The 22,499-nt window shown below is 39.9% G+C and overlaps 1 protein-coding gene and 1 long non-coding RNA gene across 2 annotated transcripts in view; both read left to right on the forward strand.

The window, feature by feature from the left end:
• Positions 1–2,070: 2,070 nt before the first annotated feature.
• Positions 2,071–22,499, forward strand: part of LOC128612158 (deleted in malignant brain tumors 1 protein-like) — a 63,348-nt gene continuing 42,919 nt past the window's right edge. Inside the window, exons 1-5 of the mRNA XM_053632042.1 lie at positions 2,071–2,157; positions 3,469–3,501; positions 15,469–15,619; positions 15,759–15,943; positions 18,601–18,699. Coding sequence (XP_053488017.1) covers positions 2,088–2,157; positions 3,469–3,501; positions 15,469–15,619; positions 15,759–15,943; positions 18,601–18,699 — 538 coding nt within the window. The 5' untranslated portion in view covers positions 2,071–2,087. The remainder of the gene's footprint in view (positions 2,158–3,468; positions 3,502–15,468; positions 15,620–15,758; positions 15,944–18,600; positions 18,700–22,499) is intronic.
• Positions 9,182–12,069, forward strand: LOC128612163 (uncharacterized). The gene is made up of 4 exons (XR_008386692.1): positions 9,182–9,329; positions 9,466–9,650; positions 11,399–11,497; positions 11,834–12,069. It is a non-coding gene; the product is annotated as an uncharacterized LOC128612163 (long non-coding RNA).

Genomic DNA, 22,499 nt, shown 5'->3' on the forward strand with positions numbered 1-22,499 from the left:
GTTCTCTCACGTGCCTCCCCTACGTCAGCTGTCTTTGCATTCCAGACCTCAATGGGCTGCATCACATAATTTACCCTGGTTCAGTCAAATGCTGCAAAACTGATAGGACAGCAAAAAGTACTCAAAAAGTACAATGAAAGCAACCCAAGGGCTTCTTGAGGCAAAGAAATGGAATGTTCTTAAGTGGCCAAGTCATTCACCTGACCTCAATCCAACTGAGCATGCTAAAATTTGATTGTACCAATGTGTCTCTGAGTGGAATGTGAGAAGCCCACAATGAAACACAGCTCTCTGTTCAGGGCTTTTCGGTCCTGGGTTGAGCAGTTTCCATACCATGCTCAGATGCATGTTCATCTCAGTAAACTGACTATAGCAACAGTATAGAAAGTTTTCAGGATCACTGGGAAGACCTTGAATTTCCTCAGCAGTCTCAAATGGTACAACTATTGTCTGGCTTTGTTCACTTGAACTTGAATGTGATGAGTCCAAGTCAGATCCTCAGAGATGTGTACTCCAAGGTAACTGAAGCTGCTCAATCTCTCCATGGGGTCCCACAGATCTCAAGAGGGGTATAGTTCAGCTTTTTATTTATTACAACACAGCTGTCATATTTGTTTTCTTTTCTAAAGTAAAGTTTATTATTTAGGGGGGGCAAGCACTGAAGGTGTGTAGGCACCTTATTGTTATTCTACCTTTTCTTCATCTTCTGCTTCTGGCTAGGGTGTCTACTACAGCCCAAAGAACTGTCTAGTAAAATGTTGTGAAATTTGGCACACTGACTGGGGAGGGTTTAAGGAATGCTCTCACCAAATTTAGGCCAAGTGCCACCATCGGGACAAATTTGGACCTAATTTGGTTGTACCATAACTTTTGAACCGTGTGTCCAAAATGTAAAAGCCAAGCATCCCTGGATCCCTGTTTCGAGACCAGTTCAGTGCACCCTATGATGTCAATTTCCGCCACATTACATTTTCCGCCATCTTGGATTTGGTCAAAAACTGTTTTTTTTTTTTTTTCACTACTCCTCCAACAAGTTGTGTCTAATCATTACCAAATTTGGAAAACATCATCTTCAGATTAAGCCTCACAAAAGTTATCATAAGAATTTTGAATATCCAAACAGTTGTAATGTCTGTAATGGGAAAACATCTGTAACGGGCCAACAAATCTGACAGTGAAGCAACCAAAAGACTTTTTGCACTGACATAAAACCTGGTAGGCACCTTCAGGACCATGAGCTGAGGCTATGCAACAAAACCAACTACTGCATTAATAATTGCAACAATTGCAGCGTGTTGATGAATGTGCGGCTCACCAAGTCTGGGTTCTTGGCCCCCGAAAATGGTGGTTGCAACATATTATTATTATTATTATTATTATTATTATTATTATTATTAGTATTATAATTATTATTATTATTATTTTTTTTTTTTGCTAAAGCTATGGCATAGATGTATACATATATTTTTAGCAAGAGATAATGCTTGTATAGCATAAGGAAATAGCAGCAATGTGCAGAAAGTAGTTTTGAATAGCATTTTATTGAAGGGAAACAATAGTAATTATTATTCCACTGTCTGCTGAAGTCTGGATTCTGGTCAGAAGTTGTTCCTTAATTTCATTAATTGTAAATTAATTTGTTTTGTTTAGCCCAGTATTTTGGTTTTGTATTAACACCTTTGAGTTCAGTTTGAAGTTTTAATTCTGATGGTGGAACAGTAAGTGTGTGTGTGTGTGTGTGTGTGTGTGTGTGTGTGTGTGTGTGTGTGTGTGTGTGGGTGGGTGGGTGTGTGTGTGGGTGGGTGGGTGTTTGGGTGGGTGTGTGTGTTTTGTACTACATGTACTACAGGCCGCAGTTAAACGGGATATAAAGGCCATTGTCTATTGTATAACCCTGCTTAACACAAATGTCTGGAATGCAGACAGGTGAGATCAACAAATAATATTAAACCCCATACCTGCATTCCCACATGTATCTCTCTTTTACAGCATATTCCAGGACATGAGCGTCATAAGGAAGTGGTTTATTTCTCCTTTTGTGTCTATATAAACCTCTGTGAGGACAGAAATTCTGCAGGTGAGACAAGATGGAGTTTGGATTCGTGATATTTTTGCTCAGCTCTGCTCTTTTCGGGCACAGCTCTGGATTCACAACACGTAAGTCTGCAATTAATCTTTTGAATAATTACTTGCTTTATGCTTTATTTAGAGTAGCAAAAATAAAAGCATTGTGCATTTTAATTGATGAGAATCTGTTCATCATCCTTTTGTTCACCACTTTAAAAGTAACTCTGATGTTATACATATTATGGAATAAAACACTCCATGTAATGCTGTGGACAGGAAATTAATCAGCAATGTGTTGGTGTGATGAAGCAGAGCACTATTACAACCCTGATGTTGATTATTTTATTATTACAGCACATCCACAAGTGTTGTATTCCTCTTTCCATAATATTTCATATTAATTATGTCTTTTTAAATAGCTGATGCCACACCGTACTGGGACACAACAGTACGTATGTAGATGGTAAATATAGATGAGCGATCCACTACAATAGCTCAGTGTTCGGACGTCTCTTATAGCACCAGTGATTTGGTATGTGTGTACGTTGTCCCGACAACAGGTGAGGTTTCATTATCCTCAACCACCTGTTACGGCCCAGTCTAGGTTAGGCCGCACAGAGTAACCAGCTCGGGATTCAATGGAATTGACCTTTAAAAATGAAGCAGCCAGGAATAACACCACAAACAGGGTTGTTCAAAAGTTGTGGTACATTGTAACACACAATTATATACATATAACTGTACAAATGAACCAAACCAGGCATAACTTCAGGGTGGGCCAAGGCCAAAATAATAAACAAAAGAATTCTACTGTTAGGTAGCTAGCTTACCTAAAAGGAAAATAACAAAGAAAATACAAATACTTCCCTAACTACCTAAGCCAAAAACAGAGACAAAGGGATCCCCTCCCAAAAGAAATGTCAGCCACACCCCTACTGCCAAGTGCCAAGTGCAAAATATATACAGTGGTGAAGAGTATACACATAAACAGAAGCAGGGACAACCAAACTCAATGTCAAAAATCAGGCAAGAGTCAAAACCAGAAGAGCAGTCAGAATACAGAATTTGATAGCCACAAGGGCGAGCAACACGAACCACATACTCTCCTAACAACAAATCACACATAACCACCTCCAACATCCCACACCATTCTCACTCCGCTTCCTCTTTAAATATGATCGTCAATTAGTGATGTCATCCTGGGAGGCGGGAGCAAGGCAGGCTAGGGCAGGCTGGAACTCTGAAAGGGAGTTCAGACCTGCGCACAAAATATGGCACAGCACACAAAAATAACTTCCCATCCCAAAGATAGCGGGTTTCTCCATTCTAGACCTTCTTCCATTCTTTAGTTTCCTATTTACTTAAACATCTCTAACTGAATATTTTCCCACTGTGTTTAAGAATCCACGACGACAGAAAGCTCACTGACAGCAGGTAATGTTTCAGTACCGAATACTGATGTACTGAATCAGCAATCAGATTAATATTAAAGGAATGAATTGATTTTGAGTTGATCTATTATTAAATGTCAGATTTGTTTAGTTTAATTTATTTCATTTGATTTGACTTTGTTTTTTTTAGATTACATTAGCCATCGTATAGGGGTACTCATATTTGTGATAGTGTTTAAAACCGTGGTGTGTTTCAGGTGGAGCTCCATGTGGTGGAACTCTGACTCAGTCACGAGGGGAATTTTTCAGCCCCAATTATCCCAATAATTATCCCAATAATGCACACTGCACATGGAGCCTGCTGGCTGGAGAACTGCAGGTGGTTTCATTAAACTTCACGTTCGTCGCGTAAGAAATCACCTTCCTGTTTCTCACCTGCTGATAAATCATACCTGACTGTTTTTGGGTTTTTTTTTAGATTTTTAATTTAAGAATATTTGTTTGTGGTAAGTCAGTAAGGCTAGTTTCATTACACTTTCTTCAGTTTGGAGTCATGCTGTGACTTTATCCGCGTGTACAACGGTCCGACTGCTCAGCATTCACTTTTGGGTTCTGTGACTGGAAATCAGAGAGCTACCTTCAACTCCAGCAGCAGATACATGACCGTCGTTTTCTCCAGTGACTACAGCGTGACTCCACAAGGTTTTCGGGCTGAATGGGCTTTCAAAAGTACGTATTTGTTCAACTTATTTAATTTAAATTTCTGTTTGTGTTTGTGTGAGAACAACTGTCTAAACAGGAAGTTCATTACAGTTTTCACTTGAAGTCAGTTTTGTTGAAGTTATCAGCTGTTCACTCATAGAGACTTGAGTGCAAAACTGGTCATATCAATAGTAGTCCAAAGCCTTCCTTATGGTTTTTAAGTTGTACCATCCTCAGTAATCTCATTGATCTTTAGGCCGTCCATGTCGGGCCATCCTCTCCACTTGCTAACCTGCTAAATCTTTGCTACATGCTTTAAGGACTGTCCGTGGCATGTATACATCATGCAAGTGCAGAATTTTATTGTGAACAGCGCAAAAATAATGGCTAACACGGCGAGTCAACACAAAACAACAACATTTTTGATTTGGATGTATGCTTTGGGTCATTGTCCTGCTGAAAGGTGAAATTCCTTTTCATGTTCAGCTTACTAGCAGACACCTGAAGGTTTTGCATCTATCTAAAATCGGCCGGTATTTGTAGCTATTCATGATTCCCTCCACCTTGATAAATGCCCTGCTTCTGGCTGAAGAAAATCAGCCGTAATGCATGATGCTGCCACCACCGTGCTTCACCGTAGCTACGGTGCTCTTTTGGTGATGTGCCTTTTGTTTGCACCAAATATACCTTTTGGAATTGGTCTCATCAGGCCATACATACATTTTTGCCTCATGGTTTGGGGGATTTAGTTGAGCTTGGATGTTTTTTTGTGAGAAAGCGCTTCCGTCTAGGCGCCATACCCCACAGCCCAGACATGTGAAGAATGAGAGATTGTTGTCATGTGCAGAGTGTAATCAGTACTTGTCAGATATTCCTGCAGCTCCTTTAATGTTGCTGCTGGTGTTTTGGCAGCCTCCCCGGTAAGCTTTTGTCTTGTCCTTTTATAAATGTTGGAGGGACGTGCTGTTCTTAGTGATGTCACTGTAGTGTTCCATTTTCTCCGCATGCTGATGATGGCCTTTACGGTGTCCCATGGTACATTTAATGTTTTAGAAATTCTTTAATTACCCCTCTCCTGATCGATACTGTGCGTGTTTTGTAAGCTTTTTGTGGACCATGGCTTCAGTAGTGGGTTGTGAAGAAAATCCCTAAAATGTTTCTGATTGTTTTTCATTCAGGTTTTTATACATCATAATTTCACATTAAGGGTGGAAAAAGTTCTAACATGATTTATCCTGGTTTCATTTGTTTTTCATCATAAAAAATGCCATTGTAACAGGGGTGTGTAGACTTTCAATAGCCATTGTACTTCAGACTCTACTTTATGAAAACAAATATATTTTTTCAAAATGATGTTGTGTAAGGCGTTCTATCTAAATACAGATGACCGCACATAAAGTTAACATTTTTTAAAGGACTTAATAAGAAAAAACTAACTCCTACAGCCTGTGTGTGTGTGTGTGTGTGTGTGTGTGTGTGTGTGTGTGTGTGTAGTCTGGACCGCTGCTTCATCTATGATTATGTGAATGTATATGATGGTCTGTATGACGTACTAAATCAGCAATCATATGAATATTAAAGGAATGAATTGATTTTGAGTTGATATATTATTAAATGTCAGATTTGTTTAGTTTAATTTATTTCATTTTTTTTTTTTTTTTTTTAGATTACATTAGCTGCAGGGATCGTTGTGGTTATAATGGTACGCTCTGTTCCTGCACCAGCTCCTGTCAGACCTATGGAAACTGCTGCAATGATTATTACGGTGAGAACTATTTTTTAAAAATCTAGTTAACGTAAGATATAAGTCATTTTTTAGTCCTAAATTAACATTACTATTTATTATGAAATGTTTCAATCGGTAAATTTTTTAAAAAAAAAGATTTTACTTTTACTTTTGTATTATTTTTTTTTCTTTTCATTCTTTCCCTTGTTGATAGGATGCAGAGTTATAAACAGATGGAAAGAGCTAGTGACAGTGTGAAATCAGTAGGAGTGTTTAAAAAAAAATGCAGACTCACAGACATGTGATGTTTAATACATACAGTGTGAACTTTTTGCCATTTTTCATATAGATTATTGTTTCCCCACCACCACCACCACCACCACAACCACCACAAGAACAACACGAGGTAAAAATGTAGTTCTCTTTAACCTGTGTATTCTCAGTAAAACTGCTCTGTCTCCTCCATTATTTCTCTTTATTTGGATCTAGAAATCGTTTCTGTTTCTCCATTCTAGACCTTCTTCCATTCTTTAGTTTCCTATTTACTTAAACGTCTCTAACGTCAGGGTTACACATGTAATCCTGTTCCCTGAGAAGAGAACGAGACGTTGCATTTAGCATAACAGTATGGGAACGTCTTGCGCGCGTGACCGGTATCTGAAGCTTGTGTAAAATCATGCCTCTACTTATAGGCCTGCCATGATCAGGTGACGTGGCAATTAAGCGTGTCGCATGATATATATATGGCACCTGTGAACCACACCGCCAGCCTCTATTATCTGGAGCGAAGACGCTATCCACAGCCTGCCCTGGTATGACAGTGCTATGCAAAGTCTCGTTCCCTTCTCAGGGAACAGGGTTACATGCGTAACCCCGACGTTCCCTTTCAAAGGGAACTTCGACATTGCATTTAGCATAACAGTATGGGAACGGGAATACCCACTCCGTCATACCGAGGGTACGGCCTGTTCGAAAATACCCAAGCCCGAGGGTCACTGCAAGACACTCGAGCCCGGGGTGGAAAGAATATCCAGGCTGTAATAACAAATGAATGTGTGTGGTGTAGACCACCCTGCAGCCACACACAAATCCTGCAAGGATACCCCTTTGGACAAAGCCTCCGAGGAGGCGACCGCCCTAGTGGAATGAGCTCTTATGCCCAGAGGCGTGGCGAGACCGCGTGTCGTAAACCCTAGAGATTGCTTCCACTATCCAATTAGAGATACGCTGCTTTGACACAGCATCACCTTTCCTGTCGCGGCCAAAGCAGACCAGTAGCTGCTCCGACTTACGCCGCTGGCCGGAGCGGTGGACGTAAGTACAGACAGCCCTTACTGTGAACGGGGGGGTCAAGCTATAAACTGGACCCAGTAACCCTTTCTACGGTAGACAGAACCCACGGAGACACATTTGGCAGTAGTTTGCACACTGCCCGATGGTCTTTTGGTGACGTTAACTATTCCACATTCTATTGGAGGGAAAGCATCAGATTTTCCTTGCCCTGTGACAGCTCGCTGACCAGAGGACACTGAAAACTTGGGGACTGCCTTGGCTAGGGGAGGCCCTACAGTAGCACTGGGGGTTACCTGCCCTAACAACCTCATGTCCCCAGATACATCCCTCCACGGCCCCTCAGGATCGCTCTTCTTTACCTGCTTGGCCTTTCTGACCATTCTCAGATCAGGCCTAGTAGCAGACCGCGACTGTGGCCGCCCGGTTACCCTGGCTGTCTGCGGGGGTTGGCGGGTTGCCATACTCGCCTTCTGGGCCTCCCTCACATTAGTGCTGGCCCAGGCTCCACTCGTGGATGCCCGGGTGAGCTCGAGACAACAGGGAAGGAACTGGCTTTTTTTTTTAATGCCGCCATATGTCGAGCTCACTTAGCAGGTCTGCTTGGTAGGCCTGCAACCCTGTCATTGTCTGCAGTGACCCACAAGCAAGACTACTACTGCATAGGCTTGCCCACCAATGCCACGGTGGCCTTACATGGCTTGGATGCAAGCCAGCCCCCGTAATTACCTGCCGTCGGTGGAGAGAGGTAGCTCGCAAGCGCCTCCTCCACCTTGAGCATAGCTAAAAAGCCATACTGTTCATTCCCACAATGGCCGAATAATCCAACATCGTGGGGTTATGAATATGGCTTATACGTGGTTTTCCCCCAGAAGCCTGAGATTTTGTCATGCACTTCTGGAAGACAGGGGAGTTTCTGCAGTGTGAGGGATTTACTTTCACTGGGTAATCACTTCAAGCATCTCTTTATATGCTGCTCTCAGTTTTTAACACATCCTTCTAACTCCTCGGAGTCAGAGAGGAATTATTACCTTTTGGCTTTCTATAGCGGAAGGAGGAGTCGCGACACGAGCTCCAAAATCCAGCGGAGAGCCGAACCCGGAAGACTGAGCAAGAGATTGAGCAGCACTCGTCTCCAGCTCCTCTTCCGGATCTATAAGAGATCCCCCGAACCTGAGACGGCTGGCTGTATCGGCAGCGGCCGGCCCAGATCCGCGAGGCTCTGAAACCCAACTCGCTTCGGCTTCCATTTTTTTTCTTGAAGAGCACGAGCCGCGAGCCGCGTTACTTAATGTAGGCGTTACCATGCACAGCCTCTCGAGGCTGCCATCGCATACTACACCGCTAACACTTCACCCAGAAAGTGTGCACTTTTCCCCGTGTTGAAATGGGAGCAAGCCGTAACACACTTCTCGAATTCATTACTTACCTCTCTTTTCCTCTAAAAATGGATAGAAAAGTTAAGAGATTTTGAGAAAATATCGAGTAGGAATGAAGCGTTTTTGTCACACAAACAGACATGCAGTCTCGCTGAAGATAATAAGGCTGGCGGTGTGGTTCACAGGTGCCATATATATATCATGCGACGCGCCTAATTGCCACGTCACCCGATCATGGCAGGCCTATAAGTAGAGGCATGATTTTACACAAGCTTCAGATACCGGTCACGCGCGCAAGGTGTTCCCATACTGTTATGCTAAACGTAACGACGAAGTTCCCTTTGAAAGGGAACTGAATATTTTCTCACTCTGTTTAAGAATCCACGACGACAGAAAGCTCAGTTACAGCAGGTAATGTTTCAGTACCAAATACTGATGTACTGAATCAGCAATCATATTAATATTAAAGGAATGAATTGATTTTGAGTTGATCTATTATTAAATGTCAGATTTGTTTAGTTTAATTTATTTCATTTGATTTGACTTTGTTTTTTAGATTACATTAGCCATCGTATAGGGGTACTCATATTTGTGATAGTGTATAAAACCGTGGTGTGTTTCAGGTGGAGCTCCATGTGGTGGAACTCTGACTCAGTCACGAGGGGAATTTTTCAGCCCCAATTATCCCAATAATTATCCCAATAATGCAAACTGCACATGGAGCCTGCTGGCTGGAGAACTGCAGGTGGTTTCATTAAACTTCACGTTCGTCGCGTAAGAAATCACCTTCCTGTTTCTCACCTGCTGATAAATCATACCTGACTTTTTTTGGGGTTTTTTTTAGATTTTTAATTTAAGAATATTTGTTTGTGGTAAGTAAGTAAGGCTAGTTTCATTACACTTTCTTCAGTTTGGAGTCATGCTGTGACTTTATCCGCGTGTACAACGGTCCGACTGCTCAGCATTCACTTTTGGGTTCTGTGACTGGAAATCAGAGAGCTACCTTCAACTCCAGCAGCAGATACATGACCGTCGTTTTCTCCAGTGACTACAGCGTGACTCCACAAGGTTTTCGGGCTGAATGGGCTTTCAAAAGTACGTATTTGTTCAACTTATTTAATTTAAATTTCTGTTTGTGTTTGTGTGAGAACAACTGTCTAAACGGGAAGTTCATTACAGTTTTCACTTGAAGTCAGTTTTGTTGAAGTTATCAGCTGTTCACTCATAGAGACTTGAGTGCAAAACTGGTCATATCAATAGTAGTCCAAAGCCTTCCTTATGGTTTTTAAGTTGTACCATCCTCAGTAATCTCATTGATCTTTAGGCTGTCCATGTCGGGCCATCCTCTCCACCTGCTAACCTGCTAAATCTTTGCTACATGCTTTAAGGACTGCCCATGGCATGTATACATCTAAATTCCAAGACATACCTTTTAAATAACAGGGCCGAATTCAGCAAAACAGCCAAAAATGACGAAAAATAGAGCTCTCCCATTGACAAGTTACGGAGGCGAAGACGGATGCAAGTGCAGAATTTTATTGTGAACAGCGCAAAAATAACGGCTAACACGGCGAGTCAACACAAAACAACAAAATTTTTGATTTGGATGTATGCTTTGGGTCATTGTCCTGCTGAAAGGTGAAATTCCTTTTCATGTTCAGCTTACTAGCAGACACCTGAAGGTTTTGCATCTATCTAAAATCGGCTGGTATTTGTAGCTATTCATGATTCCCTCCACATTCATAAATGCCCTGCTTCTGGCTGAAGAAAATCAGGCGTAATGCATGATGCTGCCACCACCGTGCTTCACCGTAGCTACGGTGCTCTTTTGGTGATGTGCCTTTTGTTTGCACCGAATATACCTTTTGGAATTGGTCTCATCAGGCCATACATACATTTTTGCCTCATGGTTTGGGGGATTTAGTTGAGATTGGATGTTTTTTGGTGAGAAAGCGCTTCCGTCTAGGCGCCATACCCCACAGCCCAGACATGTGAAGAATGAGAGATTGTTGTCATGTGCAGAGTGTAATCAGTACTTGTCAGATATTCCTGCAGCTCCTTTAATGTTGCTGTTGGTGTTTTGGCAGCCTCCCTGGTAAGCTTTTGTCTTGTCCTTTTATAAATGTTGGAGGGACGTGCTGTTCTTGGTGATGTCACTGCAGTGTTCCATTTTCTCCGCATGCTGATGATGGCCTTTACGGTGACCCATGGTACATTTAATGTTTTAGAAATTCTTTAATTACCCCTCTCCTGATCGATACTGTGCGTGTTTTGTAAGCTCTTTGTGGACCATGGCTTCAGTAGTGGGTTGTGAAGAAAATCCCTAAAATGTTTCTGATTGTTTTTTCATTCAGGTTTTTATACATCATAATTTCACATTGAGGGTGGAAAAAGTTCTAACATGATTTATCCTGGTTTCATTTGTTTTTCATCATAAAAAATGCCATTGTAACAGGGGTATGTAGACTTTTAATAGCCATTGTACTTCAGACTCTACTTTATGAAAACAAAAAACATTTTTTCAAAATGATGTTGTGTAAGGCGTTCTATCTAAATACAGATGACAGCACATAAAGTTAACATTTTTTAAATGACTTAATAAGAAAAAACTAACTCCTACAGCCTGTGTGTGTGTGTGTGTGTGTGTGTGTGTGTGTGTGTAGTCTGGACCGCTACTTCAACTGTGATTATGTGAATGTATATGATTGTCTGTATGACGTACTAAATCAGCAATCATATGAATATTAAAGGAATGAATTGATTTTGAGTTGATATATTATTAAATGTCAGATTTGTTTAGTTTAATTTATTTCATTTGATTTGTCTTTTTTATTTATTTTTAGATTACATTAGCTGCAGGGATCACTGTGGTTATAATGGTACGCTCTGTTCCTGCACCAGCTCTTGTCAGTCCTATGGAAACTGCTGCAATGACTATTACGGTGAGAACTATTTTTAAAAAATCTAGTTAATGTAATGAAGTTTAAAAAAAATCTAGTTAACGTAAGATATATGTAATTTTTTAGTCCTAAATTAACATTACTATTTATTATGAAATGTTTCAATCGGTAAATTAAAAAAAAAAGATTTTACTTTTACTTTTGTATTCATTTTTTTTTCTTTGCGTTCTTTCCCTTGTTGATAGGATGCAGAGTTATAAACAGATGGAAAGAGCTAGTGACAGTATGAAATCAGTAGTAGTGTTTACAAAAATGCAGACTCACAGACATGTGATGTTTAATACATACAGTGTGAACTTTTTACCATTTTTCATATAGATTATTGTTTCCCCACCACCACAACCACCACCACCACCACCACAAGAACAACACGAGGTAAAAATGTAGTTCTCTTTAACCGGTGTATTCTCAGTAAAACTGCTCTGTCTCCTCCATTATTTCTCTTTATTTGGATCTAGAAATCGTTTCTGTTTCTCCATTCTAGACCTTCTTCCATTCTTTAGTTTCCTATTTACTTAAACGTCCCTAACTGAATATTTTCTCACTCTGTTTAAGAATCCACGATGACAGAAAGCTCAGTTACAGCAGGTAATGTTTCAGTACCAAATACTGATGTACTGAATCAGCAATCATATTAATATTAAAGGAATGAATTGATTTTGAGTTGATCTATTATTAAATGTCAGATTTGTTTAGTTTAATTTATTTCATTTGATTTGACTTTGTTTTTTAGATTACATTAGCCATCGTATAGGGGTACTCATATTTGTGATAGTGTATAAAACCGTGGTGTGTTTCAGGTGGAGCTCCATGTGGTGGAACTCTGACTCAGTCACGAGGGGAATTTTTCAGCCCCAATTATCCCAATAATTATCCCAATAATGCAAACTGCACATGGAGCCTGCTGGCTGGAGAACTGCAGGTGGTTTCATTAAACTTCACGTTCGTCGCGTAAGAAATCACCTTCCTGTTTCTCACCTGCTGATAAATCATACCTGACTTTTTTTGGGGTTTTTTTTAGATTTTTAATTTAAGAATATTTGTTTGTGGTAAGTAAGTAAGGCTAGTTTCATTACACTTTCTTCAGTTTGGAGTCATGCTGTGACTTTATCCGCGTGTACAACGGTCCGACTGCTCAGCATTCACTTTTGGGTTCTGTGACTGGAAATCAGAGAGCTACCTTCAACTCCAGCAGCAGATACATGACCGTCGTTTTCTCCAGTGACTACAGCGTGACTCCACAAGGTTTTCGGGCTGAATGGGCTTTCAAAAGTACGTATTTGTTCAACTTATTTAATTTAAATTTCTGTTTGTGTTTGTGTGAGAACAACTGTCTAAACAGGAAGTTCATTACAGTTTTCACTTGAAGTCAGTTTTGTTGAAGTTATCAGCTGTTCACTCATAGAGACTTGAGTGCAAAACTGGTCATATCAATAGTAGTCCAAAGCCTTCCTTATGGTTTTTAAGTTGTACCATCCTCAGTAATCTCATTGATCTTTAGGCCGTCCATGTCGGGCCATCCTCTCCACCTGCTAACCTGCTAAATCTTTGCTACATGCTTTAAGGACTGCCCATGGCATGTATACATCTAAATTCCAAGACATACCTTTTAAATAACAGGGCCGAATTCAGCAAAACAGCCAAAAATGACGAAAAATAGAGCTCTCCCATTGACAAGTTACGGAGGCGAAGACGGATGCAAGTGCAGAATTTTATTGTGAACAGCGCAAAAATAACGGCTAACACGGCGAGTCAACACAAAACAACAAAATTTTTGATTTGGATGTATGCTTTGGGTCATTGTCCTGCTGAAAGGTGAAATTCCTTTTCATGTTCAGCTTACTAGCAGACACCTGAAGGTTTTGCATCTATCTAAAATCGGCCGGTATTTGTAGCTATTCATGATTCCCTCCACATTCATAAATGCCCTGCTTCTGGCTGAAGAAAATCAGGCGTAATGCATGATGCTGCCACCACCGTGCTTCACCGTAGCTACGGTGCTCTTTTGGTGATGTGCCTTTTGTTTGCACCGAATATACCTTTTGGAATTGGTCTCATCAGGCCATACATACATTTTTGCCTCATGGTTTGGGGGATTTAGTTGAGATTGGATGTTTTTTGGTGAGAAAGCGCTTCCGTCTAGGCGCCATACCCCACAGCCCAGACATGTGAAGAATGAGAGATTGTTGTCATGTGCAGAGTGTAATCAGTACTTGTCAGATATTCCTGCAGCTCCTTTAATGTTGCTGTTGGTGTTTTGGCAGCCTCCCTGGTAAGCTTTTGTCTTGTCCTTTTATAAATGTTGGAGGGACGTGCTGTTCTTGGTGATGTCACTGCAGTGTTCCATTTTCTCCGCATGCTGATGATGGCCTTTACGGTGTCCCATGGTACATTTAATGTTTTAGAAATTCTTTAATTACCCCTCTCCTGATCGATACTGTACGTGTTTTGTAAGCTCTTTGTGGACCATGGCTTCAGTAGTGGGTTGTGAAGAAAATCCCTAAAATGTTTCTGATTGTTTTTTCATTCAGGTTTTTATACATCATAATTTCACATTGAGGGTGGAAAAAGTTCTAACATGATTTATCCTGGTTTCATTTGTTTTTCATCATAAAAAATGCCATTGTAACAGGGGTATGTAGACTTTTAATAGCCATTGTACTTCAGACTCTACTTTATGAAAACAAAAAACATTTTTTCAAAATGATGTTGTGTAAGGCGTTCTATCTAAATACAGATGACAGCACATAAAGTTAACATTTTTTTAAATGACTTAATAAGAAAAAACTAACTCCTACAGCCTGTGTGTGTGTGTGTGTGTGTGTGTGTGTGTGTGTGTGTGTGTGTAGTCTGGACCGCTACTTCAACTGTGATTATGTGAATGTATATGATTGTCTGTATGACGTACTAAATCAGCAATCATATGAATATTAAAGGAATGAATTGATTTTGAGTTGATATATTATTAAATGTCAGATTTGTTTAGTTTAATTTATTTCATTTGATTTGTCTTTTTTATTTATTTTTAGATTACATTAGCTGCAGGGATCACTGTGGTTATAATGGTACGCTCTGTTCCTGCACCAGCTCTTGTCAGTCCTATGGAAACTGCTGCAATGATTATTACGGTGAGAACTATTTTTAAAAAATCTAGTTAATGTAATGAAGTTTAAAAAAAATCTAGTTAACGTAAGATATATGTAATTTTTTAGTCCTAAATTAACATTACTATTTATTATGAAATGTTTCAATCGGTAAATTTAAAAAAAAAGATTTTACTTTTACTTTTGTATTCATTTTTTTTTCTTTGCGTTCTTTCCCTTGTTGATAGGATGCAGAGTTATAAACAGATGGAAAGAGCTAGTGACAGTGTGAAATCAGTAGTAGTGTTTACAAAAATGCAGACTCACAGACATGTGATGTTTAATACATACAGTGTGAACTTTTTACCATTTTTCATATAGATTATTGTTTCCCCACCACCACCACCACCACCACAACCACCACAAGAACAACACGAGGTAAAAATGTAGTTCTCTTTAACCGGTGTATTCTCAGTAAAACTGCTCTGTCTCCTCCATTATTTCTCTTTATTTGGATCTAGAAATCGTTTCTGTTTCTCCATTCTAGACCTTCTTCCATTCTTTAGTTTCCTATTTACTTAAACGTCCCTAACTGAATATTTTCTCACTGTGTTTAAGAATCCACGATGACAGCAAGCTCACTGACAGCAGGTAATGTTTCACTACAGAATACTGACGTACTGAATCAGCAATCATATGAATATTAAAGGAATGAATTGATTTTGAGTTGATCTATTATTAAATGTCAGCTTTGTTTAGTTTAATTTATTTCATTTGATTTGACTTTTTTTTTTTTTTTTTAGATTACATTAGCCATCGTATAGGGGTACTCATATTTGTGATAGTGTTTAAAACCGTGGTGTGTTTCAGGTGGAGCTCCATGTGGTGGAAATCTGACTCAGTCACGAGGGGAATTTTTCAGCCCCAATTATCCCAATAATTATCCCAATAATGCACACTGCACATGGAGCCTGCTGGCTGGAGAACTGCAGGTGGTTTCGTTAAGCTTCACGTTCGTCGCGTAAGAAATCACCTTCCTGTTTCTCACCTACTGATAAATCATACCTGACTTTTTTTTAAAAAATTTTTAAAATCTTTATTATTTAAGAATATTTGTTTGTGGTTAGTCTGTAAGGCTAGTTTCATTACACTTTCTTCAGTTTGGAGTCAGGCTGGGACTTTATCCGCATGTACAACGGTCCGACTGCTCAGCATTCACTTTTGGGTACTGTGAGTGGAAATCAGAGAGCTACCTTCAACTCCAGCAGCAGATACATGACCGTCGTTTTCTCCAGTGACGGCAGCGTGACTCCACAAGGTTTTCGAGCAGAATGGGCTTTCATAGGTAAGTGTTATTTAATCTCATTTCAACTCCATTCATTTTGTTTATGGACAGTTCAGTGAAAAAGTGATAAAAATCAATGTGATAAAAATCAATCAATAAATAAATAAATAATATGCATTTACCAATGGCCGTGGTAGAAAACACTACCGAACATGCTGTTAAAAGGAAAATAATCAACTTCGGGGTGGTAACAGCAACGCCACTTCAATGGTCTGTTGAAGACTGTAGCATTAGGAGAACTTTCTTCTCAGGGTTCTGATTCAGGATAAATACATTTCAAAAACCATCACAGAAAACAGGTCACAGTGAAGGGGACCGTGATTTTGTTCAGAAGAGGGAAAAAGAAAGTGTGTAAAATGATGAACAGAACTGTTCCACCGATGGAGGAGTAACTTTTTAGTAACGTATTGATTTTTAAAATACATTATGATATTTTCTCAAACCAAATGAAACTTTCACACTTTTACTGTGTTTATAACACTGATACTGTGTTCCCTTTCAAAGGGAACTTCAACGTTGCATTTAGCATAACAGTATGGGAACGCCTTGCGCGCGTGACCGGTATCTGAAGCTTGTGTAAAATCATGCCTCTACTTATAGGCCTGCCATGATCAGGTGACGTGGCAATTAAGCGCGTCGCATGACATATATATATATATATATATATATATATATATATATATATATATATATATATATATATATGACACCTCTGAACCACGCCACCAGCCTTATTATCTTCAGCGGGACTGCATGTCTGTTGTTTGTGCGAGGGAGGCACAGAAGGCGAGTGTGGCATGCTGCCTCCCCTCCGCAGAGAGCCAGGGGGACCGGGCGGCCACAGCCTGCTAAGAGGCCTGATCTAAGAATGATCATAAAAGCAAAGCAGGCAAGGAAGGAACGGTCCTGAGGGGCCGTGGAGGGACGTATCAGGGGACATGAGGTTGTTCGGGCAGTTAGCCCCCAGTGCTACTGTAGGGCCTGCCCTGGCCAAGGCCAGCCCACGTTTTCAGCCTTCTCCGGTCAGAGAGCTGTCACAGGTCATATATGAACTGGTCATATCAATAGTAGTCCAAAGCCTTCCTTATGGTTTTTAAGTGGTACCATCCTCAGTAATCTCATTGATCTTTAGGCCATCCATGTCGGGCCATCCTCTCCACCTGCTAACCTGCTAAATCTTTGCTACATTCTTTAAGGACTGTCCGTGGCATGTATACATCTAAATTCCAAGACATACCTTTTAAATAACAGGGCCGAATTCAGCAAAACAGCCAAAAATGACGAAAAATAGAGCTCTCCCATTGACAAGTTACGGAGGCGAAGACGGATGCAAGTGCAGAATTTTATTGTGAACAGCGCAAAAATAACGGCTAACACGGCGAGTCAACACAAAACAACAAAATTTTTGATTTGGATGTATGCTTTGGGTCATTGTCCTGCTGAAAGGTGAAATTCCTTTTCATGTTCAGCTTACTAGCAGACACCTGAAGGTTTTGCATCTATCTAAAATCGGCCGGTATTTGTAGCTATTCATGATTCCCTCCACATTCATAAATGCCCTGCTTCTGGCTGAAGAAAATCAGGCGTAATGCATGATGCTGCCACCACCGTGCTTCACCGTAGCTACGGTGCTCTTTTGGTGATGTGCCTTTTGTTTGCACCGAATATACCTTTTGGAATTGGTCTCATCAGGCCATACATACATTTTTGCCTCATGGTTTGGGGGATTTAGTTGAGATTGGATGTTTTTTGGTGAGAAAGCGCTTCCGTCTAGGCGCCATACCCCACAGCCCAGACATGTGAAGAATGAGAGATTGTTGTCATGTGCAGAGTGTAATCAGTACTTGTCAGATATTCCTGCAGCTCCTTTAATGTTGCTGTTGGTGTTTTGGCAGCCTCCCTGGTAAGCTTTTGTCTTGTCCTTTTATAAATGTTGGAGGGACGTGCTGTTCTTGGTGATGTCACTGCAGTGTTCCATTTTCTCCGCATGCTGATGATGGCCTTTACGGTGACCCATGGTACATTTAATGTTTTAGAAATTCTTTAATTACCCCTCTCCTGATCGATACTGTGCGTGTTTTGTAAGCTCTTTGTGGACCATGGCTTCAGTAGTGGGTTGTGAAGAAAATCCCTAAAATGTTTCTGGTTGTTTTTCATTCAGGTTTTTATACATCATAATTTCACATTGAGGGTGGAAAAAGTTCTAACATGATTTATCCTGGTTTCATTTGTTTTTCATCATAAAAAATGCCATTGTAACAGGGGTATGTAGACTTTTAATAGCCATTGTACTTCAGACTCTACTTTATGAAAACAAAAAACATTTTTTCAAAATGATGTTGTGTAAGGCGTTCTATCTAAATACAGATGACAGCACATAAAGTTAACATTTTTTTAAATGACTTAATAAGAAAAAACTAACTCCTACAGCCTGTGTGTGTGTGTGTGTGTGTGTGTGTGTGTGTGTGTGTGTGTAGTCTGGACCGCTACTTCAACTGTGATTATGTGAATGTATATGATTGTCTGTATGACGTACTAAATCAGCAATCATATGAATATTAAAGGAATGAATTGATTTTGAGTTGATATATTATTAAATGTCAGATTTGTTTAGTTTAATTTATTTCATTTGATTTGTCTTTTTTATTTATTTTTAGATTACATTAGCTGCAGGGATCACTGTGGTTATAATGGTACGCTCTGTTCCTGCACCAGCTCTTGTCAGTCCTATGGAAACTGCTGCAATGATTATTACGGTGAGAACTATTTTTAAAAAATCTAGTTAATGTAATGAAGTTTAAAAAAAATCTAGTTAACGTAAGATATATGTAATTTTTTAGTCCTAAATTAACATTACTATTTATTATGAAATGTTTCAATCGGTAAATTTAAAAAAAAAGATTTTACTTTTACTTTTGTATTCATTTTTTTTTCTTTGCGTTCTTTCCCTTGTTGATAGGATGCAGAGTTATAAACAGATGGAAAGAGCTAGTGACAGTGTGAAATCAGTAGTAGTGTTTACAAAAATGCAGACTCACAGACATGTGATGTTTAATACATACAGTGTGAACTTTTTACCATTTTTCATATAGATTATTGTTTCCCCACCACCACCACCACCACCACAACCACCACAAGAACAACACGAGGTAAAAATGTAGTTCTCTTTAACCGGTGTATTCTCAGTAAAACTGCTCTGTCTCCTCCATTATTTCTCTTTATTTGGATCTAGAAATCGTTTCTGTTTCTCCATTCTAGACCTTCTTCCATTCTTTAGTTTCCTATTTACTTAAACGTCCCTAACTGAATATTTTCTCACTGTGTTTAAGAATCCACGATGACAGCAAGCTCACTGACAGCAGGTAATGTTTCACTACAGAATACTGACGTACTGAATCAGCAATCATATGAATATTAAAGGAATGAATTGATTTTGAGTTGATCTATTATTAAATGTCAGCTTTGTTTAGTTTAATTTATTTCATTTGATTTGACTTTTTTTTTTTTTTTTTAGATTACATTAGCCATCGTATAGGGGTACTCATATTTGTGATAGTGTTTAAAACCGTGGTGTGTTTCAGGTGGAGCTCCATGTGGTGGAAATCTGACTCAGTCACGAGGGGAATTTTTCAGCCCCAATTATCCCAATAATTATCCCAATAATGCACACTGCACATGGAGCCTGCTGGCTGGAGAACTGCAGGTGGTTTCGTTAAGCTTCACGTTCGTCGCGTAAGAAATCACCTTCCTGTTTCTCACCTACTGATAAATCATACCTGACTTTTTTTTAAAAAATTTTTAAAATCTTTATTATTTAAGAATATTTGTTTGTGGTTAGTCTGTAAGGCTAGTTTCATTACACTTTCTTCAGTTTGGAGTCAGGCTGGGACTTTATCCGCATGTACAACGGTCCGACTGCTCAGCATTCACTTTTGGGTACTGTGAGTGGAAATCAGAGAGCTACCTTCAACTCCAGCAGCAGATACATGACCGTCGTTTTCTCCAGTGACGGCAGCGTGACTCCACAAGGTTTTCGAGCAGAATGGGCTTTCATAGGTAAGTGTTATTTAATCTCATTTCAACTCCATTCATTTTGTTTATGGACAGTTCAGTGAAAAAGTGATAAAAATCAATGTGATAAAAATCAATCAATAAATAAATAAATAATATGCATTTACCAATGGCCGTGGTAGAAAACACTACCGAACATGCTGTTAAAAGGAAAATAATCAACTTCGGGGTGGTAACAGCAACGCCACTTCAATGGTCTGTTGAAGACTGTAGCATTAGGAGAACTTTCTTCTCAGGGTTCTGATTCAGGATAAATACATTTCAAAAACCATCACAGAAAACAGGTCACAGTGAAGGGGACCGTGATTTTGTTCAGAAGAGGGAAAAAGAAAGTGTGTAAAATGATGAACAGAACTGTTCCACCGATGGAGGAGTAACTTTTTAGTAACGTATTGATTTTTAAAATACATTATGATATTTTCTCAAACCAAATGAAACTTTCACACTTTTACTGTGTTTATAACACTGATACTGTGTTCCCTTTCAAAGGGAACTTCAACGTTGCATTTAGCATAACAGTATGGGAACGCCTTGCGCGCGTGACCGGTATCTGAAGCTTGTGTAAAATCATGCCTCTACTTATAGGCCTGCCATGATCAGGTGACGTGGCAATTAAGCGCGTCGCATGACATATATATATATATATATATATATATATATATATATATATATATATATATATATATATATATATATATATATATATATGACACCTCTGAACCACGCCACCAGCCTTATTATCTTCAGCGGGACTGCATGTCTGTTGTTTGTGCGAGGGAGGCACAGAAGGCGAGTGTGGCATGCTGCCTCCCCTCCGCAGAGAGCCAGGGGGACCGGGCGGCCACAGCCTGCTAAGAGGCCTGATCTAAGAATGATCATAAAAGCAAAGCAGGCAAGGAAGGAACGGTCCTGAGGGGCCGTGGAGGGACGTATCAGGGGACATGAGGTTGTTCGGGCAGTTAGCCCCCAGTGCTACTGTAGGGCCTGCCCTGGCCAAGGCCAGCCCACGTTTTCAGCCTTCTCCGGTCAGAGAGCTGTCACAGGTCATATATGAACTGGTCATATCAATAGTAGTCCAAAGCCTTCCTTATGGTTTTTAAGTGGTACCATCCTCAGTAATCTCATTGATCTTTAGGCCATCCATGTCGGGCCATCCTCTCCACCTGCTAACCTGCTAAATCTTTGCTACATTCTTTAAGGACTGTCCGTGGCATGTATACATCTAAATTCCAAGACATACCTTTTAAATAACAGGGCCGAATTCAGCAAAACAGCCAAAAATGACGAAAAATAGAGCTCTCCCATTGACAAGTTACGGAGGCGAAGACGGATGCAAGTGCAGAATTTTATTGTGAACAGCGCAAAAATAACGGCTAACACGGCGAGTCAACACAAAACAACAAAATTTTTGATTTGGATGTATGCTTTGGGTCATTGTCCTGCTGAAAGGTGAAATTCCTTTTCATGTTCAGCTTACTAGCAGACACCTGAAGGTTTTGCATCTATCTAAAATCGGCCGGTATTTGTAGCTATTCATGATTCCCTCCACATTCATAAATGCCCTGCTTCTGGCTGAAGAAAATCAGGCGTAATGCATGATGCTGCCACCACCGTGCTTCACCGTAGCTACGGTGCTCTTTTGGTGATGTGCCTTTTGTTTGCACCGAATATACCTTTTGGAATTGGTCTCATCAGGCCATACATACATTTTTGCCTCATGGTTTGGGGGATTTAGTTGAGATTGGATGTTTTTTGGTGAGAAAGCGCTTCCGTCTAGGCGCCATACCCCACAGCCCAGACATGTGAAGAATGAGAGATTGTTGTCATGTGCAGAGTGTAATCAGTACTTGTCAGATATTCCTGCAGCTCCTTTAATGTTGCTGTTGGTGTTTTGGCAGCCTCCCTGGTAAGCTTTTGTCTTGTCCTTTTATAAATGTTGGAGGGACGTGCTGTTCTTGGTGATGTCACTGCAGTGTTCCATTTTCTCCGCATGCTGATGATGGCCTTTACGGTGACCCATGGTACATTTAATGTTTTAGAAATTCTTTAATTACCCCTCTCCTGATCGATACTGTGCGTGTTTTGTAAGCTCTTTGTGGACCATGGCTTCAGTAGTGGGTTGTGAAGAAAATCCCTAAAATGTTTCTGGTTGTTTTTCATTCAGGTTTTTATACATCATAATTTCACATTGAGGGTGGAAAAAGTTCTAACATGATTTATCCTGGTTTCATTTGTTTTTCATCATAAAAAATGCCATTGTAACAGGGGTATGTAGACTTTTAATAGCCATTGTACTTCAGACTCTACTTTATGAAAACAAAAAACATTTTTTCAAAATGATGTTGTGTAAGGCGTTCTATCTAAATACAGATGACAGCACATAAAGTTAACATTTTTTTTAAATGACTTAATAAGAAAAAACTAACTCCTACAGCCTGTGTGTGTGTGTGTGTGTGTGTGTGTGTGTGTGTGTGTGTAGTCTGGA

Source organism: Ictalurus furcatus, chromosome 9, assembly GCF_023375685.1.
Source record: "Ictalurus furcatus strain D&B chromosome 9, Billie_1.0, whole genome shotgun sequence".
Lineage (NCBI taxonomy): Eukaryota > Metazoa > Chordata > Actinopteri > Siluriformes > Ictaluridae > Ictalurus > Ictalurus furcatus.